Below are 22326 nucleotides of genomic sequence, written 5' to 3' on the forward strand. Positions count from 1 at the left end.
TCAAGCAAATTGAGTGCAACGCAGACGCTGGCGCAGCCGTATCTATTGGATACTCTTTTGGCAAACTCCCATCGATATTGGCTCGAATCGCAGCTAGACGGCTAATTACGTGACATGTTAGACGCGAAAACAAGTTAAACACGCTCGTTCGATTTGTGTAATTAATTGCAGGCTGAGACTGCGACTGAGACGAGCGAGAGCTCAAAAACAAATTCACCTCGAAATGTGCATTGAACTTTTGCGGTTGCTTTTCTCGCCGCCGGATGAATGTTGTTTTCCCTTTTTCGTGGCTAGCTTTTTTTCTGTTTTGTTTGTAACCAATTCTAGTTGCACTCCGCCGCTGTGATAACCCGCAGATGAACCCATGGGCGTTGGACCTTCCACTTTGGCGGGGGGTTACGCATTCTGAGTGGGCTGGTTGGGTGGATGGGGGCACGAGCTCCAGCTGACGCAGCTGATGTGTGTGTAAGTGTTGCAGCTTGTAAACAAACGGCAAGCAAATAATGACAAAGTCGGAGACGGAGACGAAACTCCAAAAATGTTCCTTATTGTTTGCTGTATTGACTGCATCGCTGGGCTTATCGCTAACCGTTGTCAGATCGAATAAACATTCACATTTATATGTGGTGCACACAATGTGCTGAAGCATGTGCAGTGGGGCTTGCTTATGATGAACTTTTTGTTATAATCATACAAATATTAGCTAGACTCTTTGCTTTCATGAATATTAATTTTGTAATTAAATGGAAAGAGTATTTTATAGAAATTTGTTCATTGCCATCAAACTATTATCATTAATTCCTATTTCATTAAACGATTAAACTTTTAATGAGCTAGATTTTCGATCACTGAATGTGACTTGGGTGGGGAAAATCCTCTATTAATCTTCACTGAAAACAGGAAGCACGCTTGTGAATTGGAAGAGTTTGGAGCGAACAGAACGGATCAAAAGTCGGAGCTGGCCTAGAATGTGTGTCAATGGTGATAAGCAAATGCGGGGTGGGAAAACTATTGTACGAGTATATAAGATCTCAACGGACTCGGTCGATTCTCCTCGATTGAATACAGTTTGCATTCGTTATAGGGGTACTTGCGTCCCCCACTCCGCGTTGCCCACTCCTCCGAGTGTGCCTGCCATGACTAATTAAGTAACCAAAAAGTATGAAAAGAAGGCAAAAAGCTGCTCAAATTCTCAGCATTAAAACGTGCCGACAACTTTGTAAAGGCTGCCAAAAATGCACATTTTTATTTATATTCCCATACAAGTTGTTGGGACATGCTTTGGAGTTGGAATCGATTCGAAGGGTAACTTAGCTTACACGTGGATTTACAAGTGGCATTTGGGATAAGTGGCAAATAACAAATATCTTGAAAGCGTAGTATGAAATGTATGCAGTTAACTTTGATGTGCCACTTTTTATTTTACTACTTTAATTTTATTTCATTTGTTAGTTTTTTGTGAGGTGCAACGTAATTTTCTACTGAAGCTAACCGCATTTATATATTTAATTACCGCTTTCGACACATATTTTATATACAATATTTTTTATTATTTTTAATATATATATATTTAAGTGATAGTAATTTTTAAGTAATTATATGAATTTGTCATTTTCTCAAGCAACTACAAATATAAATATTAAAAAATATACCTAATCACCATATTAGGTGAGAAAATCAAAAAGATTAAATGTAAATAGGTGTTTTTTCATGGCCTAGGCAATGAAGATTTTGTTTTTAGAAAGTGAATTTGTAATTGAAAGTTCCAACCACAAATTAGAGTACCACTATATTCATATAGTTGTGGGCCAAAGTTCGTACTCCTGCCATTTGCAGTTTCGATTCCCGGACTTCTCTGCCCGTGTGAGTCATGAGCATTAAGCATAAAACCGACATTTAGCTGATTGATCTTAATAAGAATTTGTGCGGCAGGGCGGAGCATTCGGGCGGAGGATGGCTAACGGATCGTTGCCATGAACGGGTCAATAACATTGTGCGGATGCCTCCTTCTGATTTTCCCCAAAGTCCTCTCATGGCCTCCTCCCGATTCCGAGTCCCTGGATTCGAGGGCGTTGCTGGGCTGCGCCTGCGCAACATAACAAACTTTGTGTTTGTTTCCCCTACTCAATGCCAGTGTGCAGTTTTTAATAACTTGGACTCGAAGTCAGAAATTTGGACGGAGTCAGGAGAAGGAGAATGAGAAGGGAACCCCACCCTTGTCGGAAATCTGAGTTTGCTTTGCTGAGTTATGTATGGTGCACATACCCCACATAGGGTTCTTTTCATCCGAGTTGGTGCGGGTTCGTATCTCTTGGTATCTTACGATATATAGATATCTGCGATTTGCACTTAGCCGGCCGCAGAACGGATGTCTGTGCTCGATTGTTAATTGAAATTTGTCGCCAAAAAACAGCAGAATTTGCAACACAAATTTCCGAACGAAGTGTCTGGCCTGTTGCATATTTCATATGTTTTGATTCTTGTCTAAAGCTTTAGCTTTTTGGCGATTCGCCTGCAGATTTATGCGCAAGTGCTTAATCGAGGCTAGGATGTACAATGGAGGGTGGAAAAACTGTGCCAAAAGCAGCACTTTTCATTTAAAAAATCCGATTAAATCTAAGTGAGCAAGAATTCCAGATTTAGAAGACTGAATTTTATTAATGATTTATAAAACAAATGAGAGTCGTTTCAAATACTTATTTCTGATTTATGCAGCAAGCAATATTTTTTCTAAGAATATTTAGTGCAAACAAACAAAAAGCACATAAATCAATTCACTTTTATTGGACTTTTCGAGTGCATTTGATTTTTGCTCTCAGGGTGAGCAAATTGCGCAACATCTACGTCGATTTTTGGCCGTCTAGCGGGCAAATTAAATCAAGCTGCACGGCAGAACAAGAAATATAACCTGATTTTGATGTCTGCAATTCAAATTAAATGCAATTAAACTGAAATTGATAGACGAATTCAAGCGAATCCAGCGAGCTCCGTCTGCTCTTCCCTTATGTTTTTTTGCTGGCACTTGACAGCTTCTCCTCCTGCTGATTACCTTTTCGTCGTCCTTTGGACATCTCGAGTTTCGTCTAGCTGAAGTCTACGGCTTATAAACAGACCGAGACGGAAAAAAGCCCCTGGGCTTCTGTCTCGGATTTGGGGTTCGCCTGTCTGCTCCCTGTCTGCTTTGGTGGTTCCTTTGTGCTCGGGTGCTCGGGTTAGATGCTAGTCAGGTTTGGACCTTTTTTTATGTTGTTTGGGTTAGTCTGCCGAAATTCTGGGTCTTTGTTTTGATTTCGCATTTGATATCATTTTTCGGCATGTGCAAAGGGGTCGGAGTGTGAGGGAATGTCGCTCTCCGAGCTGGATTTTGTATACATATAAAAACAGCGGAATTTATAGAGCTGGCAATAAGTAGCTGGTCTGATTTACGCAATTCAAATTAAATAATTAATTTAAATGCAGTAACTTATAATTAATAATTTAAATGCTAAGTCAAGTTGGCTAAGATGAAACTGGTTTTGGAAATTGTATTTTCTGATCTGATTTTCTGAGGCAGAATGTTGTATCATAGGAATTATTTATTTGTATATTTTTAAGTTGAAATGTTTTAAATATAATGTTAATTTTTATAGTAGATTTTAATATAGATTTTTCTTTAGGGTTAAATGAGAATATAATTAATCAACATTTTCAATTGGTCTATCATCTGAAGTACCCCAATTACATTGTAGTTGCAAGACTATTTATTAATCATATCGTTGATAACAATGGTTTGTACTTGTATTAATCTCTTATTTTAAGTACTACCCATCGTAAAGAACAGTTTTCTTTTAAAAAGAATTTTGGTTTAAATTAATATTTATTTTGAGTATTTGGCATTCCTTCAAAGAAACTCGTTATTGTACTAAGAATTCCAGCTCTTTAATTACAATTCACAGCTTACTAAGTTTATTTACTCATGCAATTGTATCTATCAGACGTCCTTTCTTGTCATCAGAAACGTATTTACTGTGAATAGTTTTTTTTATTATTTAATTTTACTATATCTAATACTTTTTGGTTGTTATGCAGAAATATTACATCCGTGCATTACGTGTAGATACTTTAGCGCATCTCTGGCGAGAAATCACTCTTCCTCTAGCTCGCAATCTTTAGACTGCCGAAAACCGAAAAAGTGGCCAGATGAATGTCCACATTTGTTGGGTATGTAGTATATAGTATCTGATGTCTGGATGTCTTTTATTGTATGGCTGACCTTGAATTTATGGAAATTGCATAAGTGGGAACAACTTTGTCATATTAAGAAATATACGTACTGAAGCGAAGAGAGCCATAGAAACCCAAAGCAAAGGCAGTGATGGTGACATAAACGACCAGACCTTGGCATTGTGTTGAAGGACTGTGAATCAAATTATTCGAGGAAGTAGCTTGAATTATGGCTCAAGGGGGTACTTTGAATTTATGAGTATTCAGGATATTAAGATTGTCTTTTTTTTTGGCCGGCCACATCCATCTTCCACACCCCGAAAACCATCCGAAATCCGCTTCCTGCTGCCAAATAATTTACAACTTGCGAATGCGATGCACAGGCTATGGGAAGAAACAAATAATGATCAGTCGCACATAATGCATGCATATATCCATGGGCATATCGATAACCCTTATCAAGTGTGCGGCATCGCGAGCCAAAAAATACAAATTATGCTTAACAAAAGGAACACAGCATAAGCACTCAAATATAAATCAATGGCTTTGGAATACTCTAACTAACACTGAAGTGGAAAAACAGCAAGGTATTTTTACCACCAAGTTAACTTCAAAAGGTTTTAAACATCTTAAGAAAGTATTTTCTTTATCCCAAAACTACATATAATGGTTTTGCTTTAGTAATTTCATCAAATCTCCTCTTAATGAGTGTACAAGAAGTGCAAATTTGTGGAACTTACTTTAATATTCACATGTATATACTATATAGTTATAGCCTCAGTATGTGTGTGGTTGGTCGCCCCAATCCCCAAAGGCGTAGTGGGCGTGGCACATTCATGTCTGGTGCAACCCATACAACCAGGAATCTCACAAGCTCTTGCTAAAAATTAGCCCACCTTGAACCTGAGTTTATCAAATTGCAGTGATTATGTGCGTGGTTTTTATACAAACTTTCAAATAACTGAGATTACTTGGTCAGTATCCGTTAAAAAAAGGGTAAAAGTGATCGAGTTTTTCACTTTCAGCCAATTTGAGGATATTTGAAGATATTTATGATTCATAACACTCTGTAATAAATATTTATAGCAGAAAAGGTCATCAGTTCGTGAAATGAATTTATTATAAGAATAAAATTCACTTAAAATATTTGTAGATCTGAAACAGCGTTTGCCCTCACTAAATCGACAAAATTTGAAGTAATTCGAGTAAAATTAAGAAATTGATGAGAATTCAAGACATTCAAGAGTTACTAAATTATTGTTTAGAATGACCAAGGGCGTGAGGTTTCCCAACGATGGATGGCTTGGCTTGCCGAATGAAAGGCAACATTCTCGAGGAACAATCGAATCGCGTCAGAAGGCTCAGAAAGTGAACTCCAGGACATCTAGGAAACCACTGCAATCGCTTCAAACTGCCGGTCGGAACACTAGCTCCTACAGCCTGAAGTACAAAGGAAGTCCGCCGTCCGAGGAGCAACTGGGTGTGCTGGTGCAGCGGGATTGCAGGGCGGAGAAGCACCACACCGATCGCCAGAACTTGGCGGACATCATCCTGATGCAGGCTCGTCGCATCGAGAAGCAGCAGCGGGAAATGCATAGGATAAAAGCGCACTATGAGCGCCAGGTGTCCACCATCAAGAACAATGCCATCATGCTGGAATCCCATCTGCAAAAGGTGCTGGCGAGTGTCGAAAGGGATCGGGCCAAGCGGATTGGACACCACTGCCAGGACATGTTGGGCGCCGTGGAGAAGCTGCAGAAGAGCGACATCCAAGTGAAGCAATCCAAGCAATCCCAGCCGCAATCTGTGGCCAGCCGACTGCTGATCCAGTATCTCCAATCCAAGGCGATGTCGCATTCGACCAGGAACTCTAATGGAAACACAAGTAACTACAGGAATATGTTGTGAATCGTATTGCTGTGTGTACATTGTGTTTTCAATGGGTTTTCTGGTCAGTTTAAATTATCAATAAAAGAACCATTTGTATCTTAAAAATGTATTTTAATCTTTAAAAGATAGTTAATATCTAAAATATAATAATCAAAAATAAAGCCGGCTATTAAGGGTATATTTGATGATTTTGTATTTAAGACGGTATAAAATGGTATATACAACGAAATATCTGAAACAAGCAGGTGTGCAGGTGAAAAGCAATCATTTTCTAAACAAAGCTTGCATCATAACAACCTTTTATTTAGTTTTTAAAAGTCAGGTCTCCACTGAATGCCTTCAAAATCCCAACAGACACCCCAATCCTGAAGCTATTTTTCACTAGACAAGCAGTGTGTTTTGGACTACCAAAATTTGACTCATCCAGCCCAATGCCGTACCACGATCGGGCCAAAGCCCGACTGGAAAACGAGGTGGTCCTCCTTCGCCGCGAGGTGGCCTCACTGCGCTCCAAGCATATCAAACATCGTAAGTATCGCCAGAATCAGGCGGTGCTACAGGCGCGTTTGGAGCAGGAGATCCAGTTTCTACAGAACGAACTAGCCGCAGCTCAAGTGAATCGCAATGAACGGGAGTGCGGTGGAGCCGAACAGTGTTCCCGTTTGAGCCAACAGGTGGAGAAACTGGACGAGCACGTGATCAAGCAGGAGAAGTACATTGCCTTCCTGGAGGATCAGATCAATCACACGCGCAACAAGTACCAGCAACGGATGACCGATGTCCGCCAGAACGCCGAACTGGTGGAAAAGGAGCTGAAGCGGGTGCGCCGCGAGATTAAGGCCATTACCGAGCAGGCTGGAAAGGTGGACAGCCTGCAGCAACAAGTGGGTTTCCTCATCGCCAAGCTGGACCGCCGGAACGCCATCATCTCCAAGTACGAAGCTCAGCAGGATGAAATCATAAGTATCATGGCTAGTCTCCAGAAGCAGAAAGACAAAATTAAGCGGCATCAGAAGATCAATATCGCCCATGACGATAAAGCTGATTCCAGTTCGATCCCCTCTGAACAGCCACCTCTTCTTAAGCCGTGTCTACAGAAGACGAGCGATCGAAAGAAACATCGCAAGCAACTAAAATTTCGCGAGGGTTATAAGGAAGATTCCAGCTCGACAGATCCTGATAAGCCACCAGATGACGAGCCTTCACAAAGCGCCTCCCTTAACTTAGTCTGTCTGTCCTCTGCGCTGAGAAATAAGTTAAGTAACCAGGAACAGCCAACTATCGATCAATGATCTTAAGTCGTGCCTATAATCTGATGGATATTCAAATTCATTGTTTTTAGATCAGCTTTTACCAAAATCTCTTCTGTAACTGAATAACTTTATAAAAATTTGTACGTACATACATATAAAAAAGTATATACCACCATAAAAAGAAATGGAAGAACTAACCAAACGGAACTTCTGTCAGCACTTCGACTTCGACGGGCGTCGGAGTTCCTAGAACTCCCGATTTACAAGTTCATTGACAAGCTGCTGGATTATCCATTCAGCAGTATGGAACCGGGTTAACGATCCGGCTTAATGGATGGGTTTATTTTGATTCGTTTTGTGAGCTAAGCAATTGCTTCACTGCTTTCGCTATTGGGGAAGCTTAAATGATCCGATGATGTAATGAATATCCAAAAATATGTTTAATTAATCCTCTTACTCTTGTTTATTGCGTAGTAGTGCTCGTAAAAATGTTATTTAATTTATTTGGGAAGATCTCTACGAATTGCATATGTTCCCTGTCAGCTTTAATGGATTATTTTTAACTAAGATGTAACTCTGTTGGTGGAATCGGAAGTTGGAAATAAAAATTACACGATTTCAGAGGTAAAGTAGAAAACGAGTAAGCAGTTAGGCTGTTCCAGGATTATCAACGCTTAAAGATATTTATGGGATCCCTCATGTTCGTATAGACAACACTAATCAGTGAAAGAGGTAGACTTGGCTTAGAGGGTAGTCTTAAAGGTGGTGCTGCTATTTCTAGCCCTGCAATCAAGTCACGTTCGCTGGGTGTTCTAATGCAATATTTTAGCATAAGAGCACGTACCGCAGTATTGCATAAATTCTGAAACTGCCGGGCAATGAGTCAGTCAGTACGGGATTGCAGAACGGAGCCAGCTGAAGTCGGGCGTCTATTGAATTCTAATGCTGCACCAGGAAGTGCGTGCAGACATGGGCAATCAATCGGCGGTCAATTGGAATCGTTTGTGGATAGCAATTGAGTGTGATTGTATATGGCTACTCCGCCGGCAATTGGGGCAAAAGTTCAGCAGTTCTTGGATGAGAAAGCCGGTTCCAAGTAGCACTTACTTCGAGTTTTTGAATAAGCTATCTTATCGGAAGACGGGCTGCCATGAATCACAGTCGCCTAATGATGAAATTAACCAATTCTGGGCTGGATTTTGTTTTCGCATGTTCCTCGGGAGATGGGGAAGACGGGCGCAGTCAAACCAGTTCACCTGGCCTTCGAAAACAATTATATTTGGGGTTGGGCGTGTTGTTGTGCAAACACCTCCGAAATAAACCGACGACCCTGAGACTGAAAAAAGCACGAGCATGTACCAGCACCCAAAATATTACACATATAATGAGCGTGACGTCACTGCCTCGTGGGGTGCTCCAAAAACCATAGAACTGAAACAAAATGCAAGGTGGCTTGAAGTAGTTATTATTAGTCCTTAGCGTACATTACATTATGAAATAGATTAAACACTAAATTAGATCCATCTACGTGCCAGAAAAGCTGCGGAAATTGTTTTTCAGCAGCAGAACCACGAAGAAAATGCCCACGGCAATCGACAGAAGCTGCACGTTGACCACCTTTGAGTCCACCAGGGCCTGCAGCATGTTGTAGATACTCTCGCTGCGCACTTCGTTGCCGCAGCAGTCCATTAATGAACTAATATCGGGTAATAACTAATTAGAACGCCAATATTTTGTTTGCAAACAGCTGGTCGGGGCTAGAGGTGTGACTATTTATTTTTCTCGCTCATCGATTGCTTCGGCAGACTTTCGATGTTTCCCTGCTTCGGGCATCGGCAACTCTAGTGGGTGAGTGTCTTTGCTAATTAAGTCATCCGTTAAGAAATATTAATTTAACATACAATATTTTGACTATAATGTTAAATCATATCATATTATTTTAAAAGGCGGCAGTTCTAACAAATTTATATGCTGGCCCAAATTCTTTATGGAGACATCGTAAGAACATTATCTCGGGCTCAAACCCATACTGGAGAACAGCTGATGCTGCTCCGCCAGAAGAACAAATTCTTTTTACAATTGTTTGGCAAACAGAGCAACAGAACTAATACAACTGAACAGAAACTTATGCTTATACCACTTGTAATGTCCGAGTACAAAGCCGTTGTTGTTTAGCCTTCCAGCAAACGAAACACACAACTCTCTTGAACTGTGGGTCTAGTTTTATTAATTAGTTTAACATAACTATCTGCTAGTTGGGACGCTTATTCGTCGTTCGCGTAGTCAGCGGGGTTCTTGCGCAGCAGGGCGGTGTGCTTGCGTTCGGTCAGATCGTAGATCAGATATCCCAGGATGAAGGCTAAAAGAATGCGATATTATTATACGCTTGGATGGAATTCCTCTGGAGTGTACTTACGGGGAGTCACGATGAAGACGTTGGAGCGGAAGCGACGCACCATGTTGGGCAATCCTTTGCTGATCGCTCCGGCGAAGGCGCGCTGCTCGAAGGGCGACAGCTTGTAGGTGACGATGCCGTGCACCTTGGCCAGGTTGCCAAAGTGCTGGCCATTCAGGATCGAGGATAGACGCATGGTTGTGGGGCTGCGGATGGGGAAAGCTCTGATTAGCAACCGCAGAGGAAGTGCACCAGGATTTGTATGAAGACACAGATCGTTATTATAAACATTATGGCCCTGGTGGTGCTCCTATATTTGCTGCCACCGTAGGTTATGTAATTTTCGCACTGCTCCGCGGAAGAAGGCGGCCGAGTACGTCTAACACTGGGCGCGATCTCAGCACTTTTGGCAGCCCATAATTGTGCATATTTTTAGAGCCAGCACCTGTCATTGCACCGAATATGATGCCAAATTTTTACCTTGAAATTTAACTTTTACGCTGCAATTTCGTCTCGACTCGTCTCAACCAGTGTGACCGTGGACGGACCGCTTGAACATACCAAAGGGTTAGGCTGTATTTTTGAAATAGGTTGTAAATGTGCCTATACTTAAGGTTTATGTCTTGGACAGAAGCTTAGTGCAGGCCACAACCGGCAAGCGTTACTTTTGTAGACTTTCAGCGTGGGCATAAACCTAATTTGTGTTTTTCTTTTCTTAATTTATGGGTATTTTAATTATTAATGAGGTTTTATAGCAATGCTTTAAAAAATGTTTAATAATAAAACTTGCTTTTTAATACATTGGACCAGAATAAAATCTTACCCTTGCCGCAATAGAATATGTGCGTGGTACTCAAACTTAAATTTCGTGAACGAAAAAAATGTACGTATTTATTCAATACTTTTAGACGAAAGACGTATGGTATTGTAAAATCTATGGCTACTTAACTCTCTTAGTTAATTTTCTGTTTTGTGTGTGACTATGCATAAAAGTATTCAAGCTTCGTCTTCAATGATGGGACATTAATAGATACTTTTAAAGTATTCCAAATGCAATAGATTTAAATGAGTTTTCAAGCAAGAATAATTTTCCTGCGAAATTAGCCTTGATATATCTATTTAGATACTGAGATTAAGTTACTTCATTCCTTTATTAATGATTAACATTTATACAGCTATGAGATGATGCATCTTACAATTTAACAATTATTTGCGCGAGCAGGACTACACAAATAGACAAGATTTCACATAAGCGGCGGCATCTGCCTGCATCCGCCTACAAAACATAGACGAAGGTCCAGTACAGAGCGTTGAAGGCCAGGAACATGGCCGGGAAGAGGAAGCGGGACCGCCGGTCTATCCACATGGCGATTTCCTGCGGTGTCATGGTGGTGAAGGTGGGCGGCGTGTCCTTCTTATCCTTGTCCACGTCCACGATGTGATCGTTGCTCGTGCGCGCACTGCAAATGGACACGGTGTCGGCCTCGGCGCACTCCGTCCTTATGATGGGTAAGTTGGGCTAAGGACATTCGAAGTGATGGAAAACATATCCTGGTAATATCCATATCGATCTTGAGTACTTACATGCACTGTCAGGTAGTTGTTGAAGCCCTGATTCACGGTGCCATTGCCAGTGCCATTGCGCACGCTCTCCGTGCTGGAAACGATGTTGTCCAAACTGGAACACGACCTCGCTCTGGATTCGTTGCTCAAACTTCCGCCAATTTGACGGCGAGCCGGGCGTGGAGTCAAAGTGGACTTTATGATGTACTTGCTGTTGACCTTCTTCAGCTCGATGTTCTCCTTGCGGCGCCAAATGGTGTTCACAAAGGCGAACTCCACCAGGCTGCCAAAGATGAAGAAGGTGCAGCCCAGGAACCACACCTCCGACACCTTTATGTAGCTCACCTTGGGCAGGTTCTTGCTCTGCGAGGAGGAGAGCGTGATGAACGACAACATGGTGCTGGTTCCTAAAAGAATGGGAAATTCGTAATCATAAGTAAAATCGAAATCTGTGAAATGATTCAAAAGAAGAATAATCTTTTAACTAGAGCCATCTTTTATTATCCGTGACTCAACACGACGTATGAGCAATGTTCACTATAAATATTACACATACGCAGTGTGCCCCTGGACACCTTGTATCTTAAGCTCTTAATATTTTGATGTACCTACCCAGCATAATCCTTGGAGGAGATGCGTCCGCCTGCAGCCAAAAGGACACCCAAGAGATGGCCACGATCATCATGGAGGGCAAGTAGTAGTCGAGCAGATAGAAGCCGATTTCCCGCTTCAGATTGACCGTGAAGCTCAGCGAACTGTAGTTACCAGCTGCATTTGGAAAGTATTTAGTATTTAGAAAGGATTCTGGAGAAACACCTTTAATGCTAACCAAAAGCTCCGTGTCGCAGATTGTCGCCATCCGACTCCACTATCGTAGTGTTGTGCCAGAACTGGGCCATGTTGTACTCGGTGAGCCTCATTTCCGGATCGAAGGAGATGGGCGTGTGTGGCTCCCACTCCAGAATCAAATCGGAAGTGTTGTACATCCCTGATATAAGTAAGGGAAGTAAATATATATCCCCTAAGATGTTGTGAAGAAACCAGCATCACTTACAGCTCTCCAGGACCGTGGAGCAGAACTGCTGGTCGAAGGGGAACTTCTGGAAGTTCATCCAGCAGTAGAGGCTGGCCTGCATGCGCGTGGAGATGATCACGTTTCCCTCGGGAGAAAGGGAGGTCAGCACATCCTTCTCGTCCGTGCCCAGGATACTGGACTCGCGTTCGTTGGCGAAGAAGATGTGCGGCAGCCAGAGGCGTTCGCTCAGGTGCTTCTGGCCCAGAATGTTGTCGCTGCGATTGAAGGCCTTGTAAGCCAACCGCTTGTCCTGGAATCGCAGCTGCAGGAGGGCGTGCATCTTGAACTGCAGCAGGTCGGAGTTGAGGTTCTGCAGGAAGTACACGTAGATCCGCGTCCTCACCACAATGGGCAGGCGTTTTCCGTCCGAGTCGTATTCTGTGTGGAGAAACTTGTATTAAACTATGCTCCATACATTTGATTATTCATCAGTAAATGTGTACCAAATGGTCTTTCCAGTCGATCGTAGCGGCAGACGTGAGTTAGCCGCTGGATGAGTTGCGTCTGTTGCAAGCTCCCTGCGTCCGCCATAGAAGGACACTCCTCTTCCTCAGCGTTGACCCTAAAAAAAAAGGATTAAGTTCATGGTAAATCCTTAGATAAACACTTTTAGAGAAACGCTACTTCGCATAATTTTGCAGATGCGAGTGTAATGTAGAATCCATTACTGAGCAGAATAACATTTAAGGATTGCCTATGTGGAATATATTGAACAGTAGACTTCTAAAGACACCAATTTGGTTAATTTTAAAGAGTTTAAATAAATTTAAAAATTTAAATTAAATAAGAGGTTTTCTTTGAAGGCGAACTTAAACGACAGTATTTGGTGGGCTTCAAAAACGCCACAACATTACAATTCAAAGTGGCTTAAAATAAGACTTTTTGCCTCGTAAAAGCGGCTTGCACAATTGTTACTTTATAAAAAGGGAGTTTACTTAGCAACTGACAGTAGCACAAAAAGGAAGCTCCTGAAATCTCCGCCCTCTTGAGCAATGATTCCATCTCGGAATTCAATTCACAATCATTAAAAAGTACACAGCAATTGAAGTATGTTGACTTATTGGGACTAACTTTGATTAGCTCTTAGAAAATGAATGAGTTTCCGATAGCACTCAAAGCGATTTCACTCGGCTTCGCCTTTTCATGGGCGAGTTAGCCTCACTAAGCAGTGAGCACCTTTAAGCAGCTGTGCAAGCTCATTTGCAGCTACCTTAAAATGTCAGGCAGCAGAATAAATGGCTGAATAAAAATAAATAATAGCAAAATATTTGTCTTCTCATATGGCGCTCGTTATTTAACTTGCATTTTATTTCGTTACTTCGGCTTGTATTTGTTTGCTTGCGCAACAACAAAATGTTTAATTCAATTAATCGAGCTGAGTTGACCTGGTCCCTGGTTTTGAGCAGAAAACTAATTATAGCCCTGTTGATAAAGCGCTTAGATCTTGAACTTATCCGATAAGAAAATATCATCGTTCCGCGACCTTTTTCGCACATCAAAGGGGGAACGCCGACTGTAAATAAGTTTCGGTGCGTTTCCTTCTGCGCCTTCGAGAAAATCTTAATTAAATTCTAATCTAAAGATTTGTTTACGCAAATAGGTAAAGATTTATCAGAGGCTTTGGGGGAATTCCTAGAGCATAAAACGAAAGACCTGGAAAAACCCATGCAAGTGAGGTTTCCCAAGGGAACAGGTTGCAGGAAATGTTAACAAGCTAAGTTACCACATTCTTTATGCGTAACCCTTTTTATCAGCCTCCATGTAAACATTTTCTCTTGAATCATTTTGGGCAACGTTATCAGACAACCTTAAAGTACCCCTATCAAAATGATCTAGATGGGAATTTTCGACGATACTTTGTTTATTCAATTCGACTATACTTGTTGACATCTTCTGCTTGTGTTTAATTGCGTGCTTAGTTTTAAGCCTTTGCCAGTGGCTTAATACACATATAGTATACGAGATGGAAATTTGGCAAGATATAGTAATTACCAGAGAAGAATATGTATAGTCTTCTTCTGCGGAGAGCAAAGGCCTCATCAAGCGAAGGTGCAATGTTTGATAATTTTTTGGAAAGTTACTTCTACTTATAGTCTAAATTTAGACAGTTCTACAAAATGGTATCTTTATCAGAGCTTTGCTTGAGGTACACGGACAAGTTCATTTGAATGATTTATAAGATGAATTCCGTGCTATGTGTTTCCCGGTCAAAACTTACCCAACTGAAGTCCATATGCTGAAGACCAAGATGAGAGTTGTCCAAAAGGCTTGGTTCAAATACAGATACATAATGTGGCTGGCTGGTTTCTGTTTTCTGGTTTTTGGTTCACAAATGAAACTGTTTTACTTGATTTGGTGGGAGGCTTACAACTTTTGCTTTTGCTGGCCGCAAGCGAAATGATTCGATTTCGTTGGCTTGTCAAATTATATGCTCATGTTTCACACGATCTCCTCGCACATTCACTTCACACATTCACTTTGCAATTAATGCAAATCCACGTCGATCGGCGACTTTATTTACGAATTTCCCGCAGTTCTCTCGAGGACGAGTCTGAGTCTGTCGGCGTTCGTCGGAGGTTTGAGATCGCGCCGCGTTTGCGCCCCCTAGTAGTAGAGAAATACCAGGTACCGCTCTGCCTCTGCCTCTACTTCTGCCTCTGCCGACGCCCCAAAACACACTGACTTGTGGGCGGCGAGGCACTCGGCTTTTGCTTTTTCGGGCCTGATAAGACCGGAGATACTACTGCGATACTACGGTCTTGCTCCCAAGCCGCAACTCCCAACCGAACCACTCAATAAAAACAGCAGCAGTTATTGCAGCAGCAGTAGATATTGTTAGCTGGTCAAGAGCTGGAAGGCAATAGCGCAGGGTCGATTGGGGATCGGCTCACTTATAAGCATTCTATAGACCATATACTAGACGTACTCACCCGCGTGCGTTTGCCACTCGGAGAAAAAGCTATTAAAGATACAGATACACTTCTCATCTGGATGTAGGGCGATATTTTTCATTGGCGGCTGGCTTCATTTGAAAAACTCGAACTTACGCGGGAAAGCTACACTTTTGTGGTCCATAGCTATTCCTAAGTAATAATATCTGAAGTCACAATAAATATTATCTTAACATTTAATATTATTTCTAAGGCCTAAGTTGGTTTGATTTTATTTCATAAATATGATCTTCAAACTGTATTCATTATATTTTGAATACAGGCAATGAATGAGGGATTGCTCTACTCTTATTCGCCTGGCAAAATCAGCAATATTATCCTCTTATTAGATTCAGAGCAGTATAAAAACAAAGTTAAATGCCATATGCATGCACATCTTAGTTCTAAAACCATCTATGCACTAGAATACATTCGTGCTATGTGTTAAGAAGGATAAAATAAGTGGATTTAGGACTGGAAGGGAGTCCGTTCTAAGCTTAACTTTAAGCGTTGGTTTTTATGAGGGTAATAACTATGATTAGGTGAAATTTTCACTTTTCCGCGGTGTACAAATCGGAAGCATCGCAGTTGCGTCTGTCAGCAAACCGGTATCGAAGTCGCACTTCGGAAAATGCACCGAATCAGAATAAGTAATGGCAGCATTTATGAAGGCGCTGGCAGTCGCATTTCGCGTCTTGTTTCCAGGCATTAGCATACCTATCTCGGATGTGTGTGTAACCAGTGGATGAATGGATAGATGGATGGATGGGTGATAAGTCATATGGTTCGGCTGTTTGATCAAGTGTCTAACACCCGCGTTTCTAATTAAGCCTGTAATGTTTGCCCACGCTTTTGGCCTTGTTTGCGATCCATCGCTAGATCGGCAAATGATCGAGTCCCACTTGGCAGCCACTGGGCACTCGAAACTCGGGTGGTGCAGGTTCAACAAACCCTCCAGTGTCCCCAAACGAAATCTATTCAACTCTTATCGGCGAAACAAGCGGAACAAGCGATCCTCCTGGTTGAACGATCGGGCCAAGGGATTATGCTCAGAGGTCGGATTGAACGGCTCCACACCCCGAAAGCCCATAATATCGTTAATAATAATGAGCTGACGAAGGCAAAGGCGACGCTAAAGCTGCGACGTGACACAGAATTGAGAGTGTGACAATAATTGAATATATGACAAATGGCCAATAGCGGAATGAGTTAATATCGTTTTGTCAAACACAATTAGTTGGTAGTCTGAAACTTGAGTGGTTCGTGATTGACGCTGGCTATGTTTGAATGATTTATTCGTTATTTCCCAGAGATCTAAAGGCTAGACAAGATGTTTCGATGGAATATCAAATAAAGTTACCGTAACGCTTGCTGAATTGCTTTATTTGAGAGCTCTTCGAAAGATGCTGTTTGGCAAAAGATATTTTATATTGTCTAAAGTACGCACAAGTGTAAATATTACAACACTTTTTACGTATATTTTTAATTTGAAGTTGCTAAGTAAAATAAATATTTTTTGTATATTCCAAGTGGTCCATTTACTTGCGTCGACTCCTCGCTTCTCACCTCTTATCGGGGTTATTTTAGGAACTTTAATTAAATGAAATTCCCGTGGCTGAACTGCGAATATTTAACAAGAAGGCATATTTAATTATTGTTCGCATTGCCAAGGCAAACAAGCACTGCTGCTCTGCTCTATTTAGCCAATTTGGGAAAGCGCGGAAAGAGCAGAACTTGGCCCCAGCTTATCACCCATTTGCGCCTGTTTACCGGAGTCATTGCCACGGAACATGGAACATACGAGTATGTGAATCCGCTGGAGGTGTTGCTTGTGTTGCTCGGGCCATTTGGAGGTTATATTGATATTTGCGCCGATTTTGTGGGTCGCTGGCAATGGGTTTTGTGTGTTTGCCCCAAATATGGCACATCCATGTGCCACTGTGGTCCTGGTGAGCACGTGATGGCTATGGCGTGATGCGGTTCGATCTTTGAGGTTCCTTGAGATCTCCGATCTGCGGCCTTATCTCTCTGCCTGCGGATGAGTCATCTGCACCTCGGCTGACTTGGGGGTGGTGGACTGAGGTGGAAGATTCTTTATCTGGAGACAACAACATCTGCTCCCTGGCAGGCGGTAGACAGTTGCTTGTGTTTGGGTCGTCTTGGCCAATAAACAAGCGAAAAGTTTAATTAATTAAAAACATGGTGGGGCTATGTAAATAGCAGCCAGCGTCAGTAGCACTGGGCAAATATCATAAATAGAATGGCAAATAATCAAATAATCGAAATTAAAAACGTGTAGTATTACCGCGGAGATAATCACAGCACAGCACAGTGGCAAGTGGTCTCAAGTGGGTGTCTAAATTTATAGCGATGACAGCCAAATGAACCGAGATGGTCAGGAGGCTCTATCTCGTGGTACTTTTTCACTTTTTCGCTACTTCACTGGCCTTTTAATAATACTTGGACTGGGCTATCTGACTCCTGGTAGCCAAATTGTGGCACTAAACTGTTATCAGCTGCCGGCGTACGTTCGCCTTCAGTGACGTCTTTGGATTCTCATTCGCTGCGCCGTCCAAAGTGAGCTTTAATATTTGCTCTTGCCACTGGGGCGTATGCGTAACGTGCCGTCATAGCGGAAGCTGCTGTAAAATGTCAACCATGGCGTGCTGACTCAGTTGAGGCAAAAGCAACGCTGGCTGGGATTTTTATCGCCGCGCTGTTGAACAAGAGTCGGCCATCTTTTCTCTAACAATCAACAATTAACGATCTTAAACATCACAATGTTTAGAGAAATAATTTCGTGTTATCAGCGAGAAGAAAAGAAGTACTAGTGATATCAAAACAGTTGTGTGGGAGAATCTTCGCATATCTGACATATCGTAAATACAGAAAAAGAACCCTTCTCACGTGCTTGGACAAGACTCAACGTCGTGACAGGTTTCCCGGTTTTTAGCTGACCAAATATTAGATCCAAATACAAGATCTACTCGTAGTAAGCTGAGCTGGCGCAAAAACCGGACCGGTAGTGGGATAATAAATCAGCTTTCTTTGCACCGCTTTGTTTGGGGAGTGTGCTCTGACAGATGACTTACGTGGACACGAAAAGATCTTAATTAGTAGAGCGCAAAAAGCAAAAAGCGTCTCAGTTGGATATTTATAGAAGCACATATCACTAAAGTAACCGGGGTATTTTCTTGAAAGTTTCTAACTACACCGAAAAATCAGAAAACAAAATTTAGCTGTCATACTTTCATTTGATAACGTTGAAGATTGGAGTTCCATGCTCTTTTTTCCATATCTATGATTATTTGTGCGGAATATCGACCATACACTGATTTATATTCAACTCCTACAGGATATAGAACTTTTAAACCTCTCCTATCAAAGAAATTTTACCGAGTTGAACGATTAAATATGGTTGTTAAACTTTCATAACCGGCAAGAAGAAATACGGAGGCCTGTCAACCTTATTAGGAAGTTATTATCTCTATCTTATTAATATTTTTATATATTGAATAATACATATTCTTTTTCTTGTGGTGCAGAATGCATTTTCTCTCCGTGCACCCAAATGAATACATCATCGTTTTAAGGGCGATCTTACCGCCTACCACGTAGAGTTGTTTATTTCTAAACTGGGCTTTCCAGTTCGATGCGTTTCAGTACGTCGAGAACAGATCTATAGTCGCTTGTCCGCTGGCGAGCGGATCGAGGAATAACGACACATTACAACGACATTATTCAATAGGCTAACTATGAGCTAACACGAAAACAGCCTGCCATTGAAGAGCAGTGGGTTAAGTTACTTCGCCGGACTGGACTCCGCACCGCCGGCGATGGCTGGGGATTGGGCAAAGTCCTGGAACGTGTCCTTCACCTTCTTGAGGCCCCTGCCCGCGTAGCAGGGCAGCATGTGGATGAAGCGGAAGGTGTTCTTCACGCCCTCGTTGTAGTAGTGCTTGGCCAGGAAGCGCATCTCGCCGGTTCTGGGCAACTGGGGCACCTCGAAGGGCAGCTGCTTCTCCAGTTTCTGGACATGCGGACGCAGCTCCGACTTGATATCGTTGTACAGCTTGTCCGACTGGGCAGAGTCGCCCCAGATGCCCACCTTTTGTGTGTAGTAGACGGTTCCGGCCACCAGACCGCCGCGCACCAGAAGTCTGGAAAGGATTCCAAGAGTGTCAGGCTTACGTAAGCCGCAAGCAAACGCATCCGTGCTTACCCAAGAACCATGTTGATTCGGTTGTTTTGGGGAAGAGAGAGTGATAGTCAGTTGCGGTCTTTGGGTGTATCCAAACAATAGCAGTCTGGTCGTTTTCGTTCAGAACTTTCGGAAAATTCCTTGTTTTTCTACTTCATATTATTGTCGGAGTGACCGTGTCTCCCTAGCTGTTGAAATCTGCTCGTGTAGAGTGACCAGTTTTTTATTAGTGTCACAATTGAGCGAAGTTCCAAACCAGTACATTTAGCTTGACTAGCAACCTAGCACAGCTTCACACCACATTTAAACAGGAATTGCAAATGTACCTACCTACCTTGAAAATATTGTGTACCGGGTATTAATTATTAATAATTAATTATAAAGATATAATTTCAATTATGGGGTAAAAAGACTTTATAATAAAAATCAAGCCGATATATCTTTTCTAAGTTATATGCATTACACATTGCACTTGTATTAATTTTGTAATAGCATACGCCCCAAAAATTGCTTGCTTGTTTCTATATCCCATTAGTTGCATAGTGAAGTATTTATATAACTAATATACACTGATTTTATTATATTCTATTACTGTTTATAATTTTATATTTCTATTAAAAAGATTCAGGACGATTTTACCAGGTACATAAACATATAGGATTTTGTAGATCTTATGTGAGAATTAGTTTAAACTTTTGCGCTTGGTCCTTTGAGTTATTGCACTATTGCTTTGATCTTCATTGCTTTGATGTTTACGCTTTTCTTTAATGTTTTCTTGGTTTTCGTGTTATTTCCTTAATTCTGTGTGCCTTTGCCTATGACTTGGGCATTTGCATTTGGATCGTTTTCACTTTTTATTTGAGCCATTAGCTCCCTAAGTTTAATTTAAGTCTTTATCGGTTTGATTGACTTGTTGGTTGACTTGATAGATTTAGACTAAACTTATTACAAAATTTTAGTAGAATTTTGGGTATAAGATTTTCCACCCTTAAAGGGAAGTACGCAAACCATAATATTTTTCATAACAAAGCAATGATTGTTATATATTCAACGTAGATAAGCTAAAAATGCAGACGATTGACTGAATTTATTTTATTATAAACAAATAAATCTAGTAAAACGTCGATCAACCAACTTAATGGCTATTCCTATTACGTTCTTGACGCACTTAATCGCAAGTTCTTCTTTCCAAGAGTGAAGGATAAATTGTATACCATTCAAAAAGAAAGAAATTCGCAAAAACACAGAAAATCGATTTTCGGCTAAAATCCAAAATCATCATCAAAAATTGAAAAAAATGTGAAAAGAAATATAATTTTTTTTTTTGAAAACACAGTTTGATTGGAAATTTCATTACGAACTCAACGAGGTATGACATTCCATATTTGGAGCTATAATTTGAATGTTCTGATCAAAATACTGATATTTATAATCGCAATAATCTATTTTCGGCAAAAATCCAACATCATCATTAAAACTTGCAAAAAATGTGAAAAAATATAATTTTTTCTTGAAAACACAGTTGATATGTATGTTCAAAAATACAAAAAAATATTAGTGAAAAATATATTAATGATATTCAATCAAGCTTAAGAAAAGTGTGAACACAAAAACTGCACTAAGTCTCCCAAAAATGTTAGAGATTTGATTTAGCTAAGTGGAGAGTGCGCTGATTAACTCCGATGAGAACTGCAGTTATTGTTCGTCTAATCAGGGAAGATCCTAGTTCGTTCTAGTTGCCTTATATAGGATAGGCTTATCCAAGGAGGCTTCCGCCTTTGTTTCCCCTAAAATCTCATTTACTTAACAAGGAGCAAAGGGAGGCAAGGACCCAGCTACTGGTGCCCCTATGCAACGTGTTCATTTTCGCCACGGCTTTGTTCCAATTTTGCGACAGTTTTCGCTGCAGTTAAGAGGATTATTGCCTGGCGAACAAAGAAGGAATTGCCAAGGCTTGTGCCAATTTATTGAAAAATCCCGATTTCAAATCGAGTGAGAAATTTAACGGGCTTCCTTTTTTTTTTGCCAGTTTCTACTGTTTTTTTTTTTTGGGTGCTCCTTTTGTTATTTTTTACCCATTTTCGCACCGCCTGTCGTCCTTGTCCTTTTTCCAGGTCGGGCGACATTGACCCACGTGTCATCCGGGGTTGGCTACGCTTATTAATGGGCTCAGTTAATGTGTCGCACAACCCCTTCGTGCACCCGAAAATTAAATTCCCCCTCCCCTATCGTTTTGGGTTAAAAAATTGGCAAGTATTTTTGCGCGAAAAAAAAACACAGAGAAAATGTAATTTATTAATTTCGCATGGACGTGTGACAGTTGGTTGCATTCGACTGATCCTTTATTTACACAATGAGCGGCGCACTGGGTGACCCTTTTTACCCCCGGCGCCCCTAATCCACGACCCAGCTAGATTTTTATGCGGAAAATGTCAAGAAAATGTTTGTTGCAAAATTCGCATTATCCATGGAAAATTGCAACTTTTCAGCGGGCAAGGGTTCAGGGCAGCAGATCAGCAGAGCACTTACCCCTTACCCTATAGCCCCTAACCCTTACCCCTTTCCATTTCCAGTGTGCTGTGAGGATTTCAATTTCGCATTCAGTTCGCTTCATTTGCGCTCGAAAGTAATTTGGGTGACCCCTTCACTTTTGGGCTAAATTTTACACATTTTCCAAAAACTGTCCAGCCGGGCAACCCTTTATATCCGATATGATTCCATGTGCAACAATGCAGCGCATTGTAAACTCTAATGAAATTTATGTCGTTTACTTTGACAACTTTTGGGGGCACCACTCGCTTCGCACGCGTCTGCAT

The 22326-nt window shown here is 41.3% G+C and overlaps 6 protein-coding genes across 7 annotated transcripts; 2 read left to right on the forward strand and 4 right to left on the reverse strand.

Moving 5' to 3' along the window:
* The first annotated feature begins 5355 nt into the window (after positions 1–5355).
* On the forward strand, positions 5356–6198 carry LOC6534323. Its single transcript, XM_002094967.3, has one exon. It carries the CDS (start codon positions 5470–5472, stop codon positions 6109–6111), a length of 642 nt encoding a protein of 213 aa, XP_002095003.1. The 5' UTR covers positions 5356–5469; the 3' UTR covers positions 6112–6198.
* A 180-nt stretch (positions 6199–6378) lies between these two features.
* On the forward strand, positions 6379–7497 carry LOC6534324. The gene has a single exon (XM_002094968.4). It carries the CDS (start codon positions 6525–6527, stop codon positions 7383–7385), a length of 861 nt encoding a protein of 286 aa, XP_002095004.1. The 5' UTR covers positions 6379–6524; the 3' UTR covers positions 7386–7497.
* A 1297-nt stretch (positions 7498–8794) lies between these two features.
* On the reverse strand, positions 8795–9134 carry LOC6534325. The gene has a single exon (XM_002094969.3). The coding sequence runs from the start codon at positions 9033–9035 to the stop codon at positions 8871–8873; it is 165 nt and encodes a 54-aa protein (XP_002095005.1). The 5' UTR covers positions 9036–9134; the 3' UTR covers positions 8795–8870.
* A 412-nt stretch (positions 9135–9546) lies between these two features.
* Positions 9547–10682, reverse strand: LOC6534326 (cytochrome b-c1 complex subunit 8). 2 transcript variants are annotated; one of them, XM_015195088.2, is made up of 3 exons: positions 10565–10682; positions 9763–9947; positions 9547–9705 (listed from the first exon to the last, which is right to left on the reverse strand). In XM_015195088.2, the coding sequence occupies exons 2-3, from the start codon at positions 9935–9937 to the stop codon at positions 9611–9613; spliced, it is 270 nt and encodes an 89-aa protein (XP_015050574.1). In that variant the 5' UTR covers positions 9938–9947; positions 10565–10682; the 3' UTR covers positions 9547–9610. The 2 variants fall into 2 exon arrangements, with proteins under 2 accessions (XP_015050574.1, XP_002095006.1); XM_002094970.3 differs by lacking the exon at positions 10565–10682 and adding an exon at positions 10222–10330.
* A 191-nt stretch (positions 10683–10873) lies between these two features.
* On the reverse strand, positions 10874–15234 carry LOC6534327 (pH-sensitive chloride channel 2). Its single transcript, XM_002094971.4, has 7 exons — positions 14598–15234; positions 12823–12941; positions 12359–12757; positions 12134–12292; positions 11917–12072; positions 11326–11711; positions 10874–11260 (listed from the first exon to the last, which is right to left on the reverse strand). Exons 1-7 carry the CDS (start codon positions 14666–14668, stop codon positions 11018–11020), a joined length of 1533 nt encoding a protein of 510 aa, XP_002095007.3. The 5' UTR covers positions 14669–15234; the 3' UTR covers positions 10874–11017.
* Positions 15235–18895: 3661 nt separating this feature from the next.
* Positions 18896–19703, reverse strand: LOC6534328 (MICOS complex subunit MIC13 homolog QIL1). Its single transcript, XM_002094972.3, has 2 exons — positions 19532–19703; positions 18896–19469 (listed from the first exon to the last, which is right to left on the reverse strand). Exons 1-2 carry the CDS (start codon positions 19540–19542, stop codon positions 19112–19114), a joined length of 369 nt encoding a protein of 122 aa, XP_002095008.1. The 5' UTR covers positions 19543–19703; the 3' UTR covers positions 18896–19111.
* Positions 19704–22326: the final 2623 nt, after the last annotated feature.

This window comes from Drosophila yakuba, chromosome 3L (genome assembly GCF_016746365.2).
Source record: "Drosophila yakuba strain Tai18E2 chromosome 3L, Prin_Dyak_Tai18E2_2.1, whole genome shotgun sequence".
NCBI lineage: Eukaryota > Metazoa > Arthropoda > Insecta > Diptera > Drosophilidae > Drosophila > Drosophila yakuba.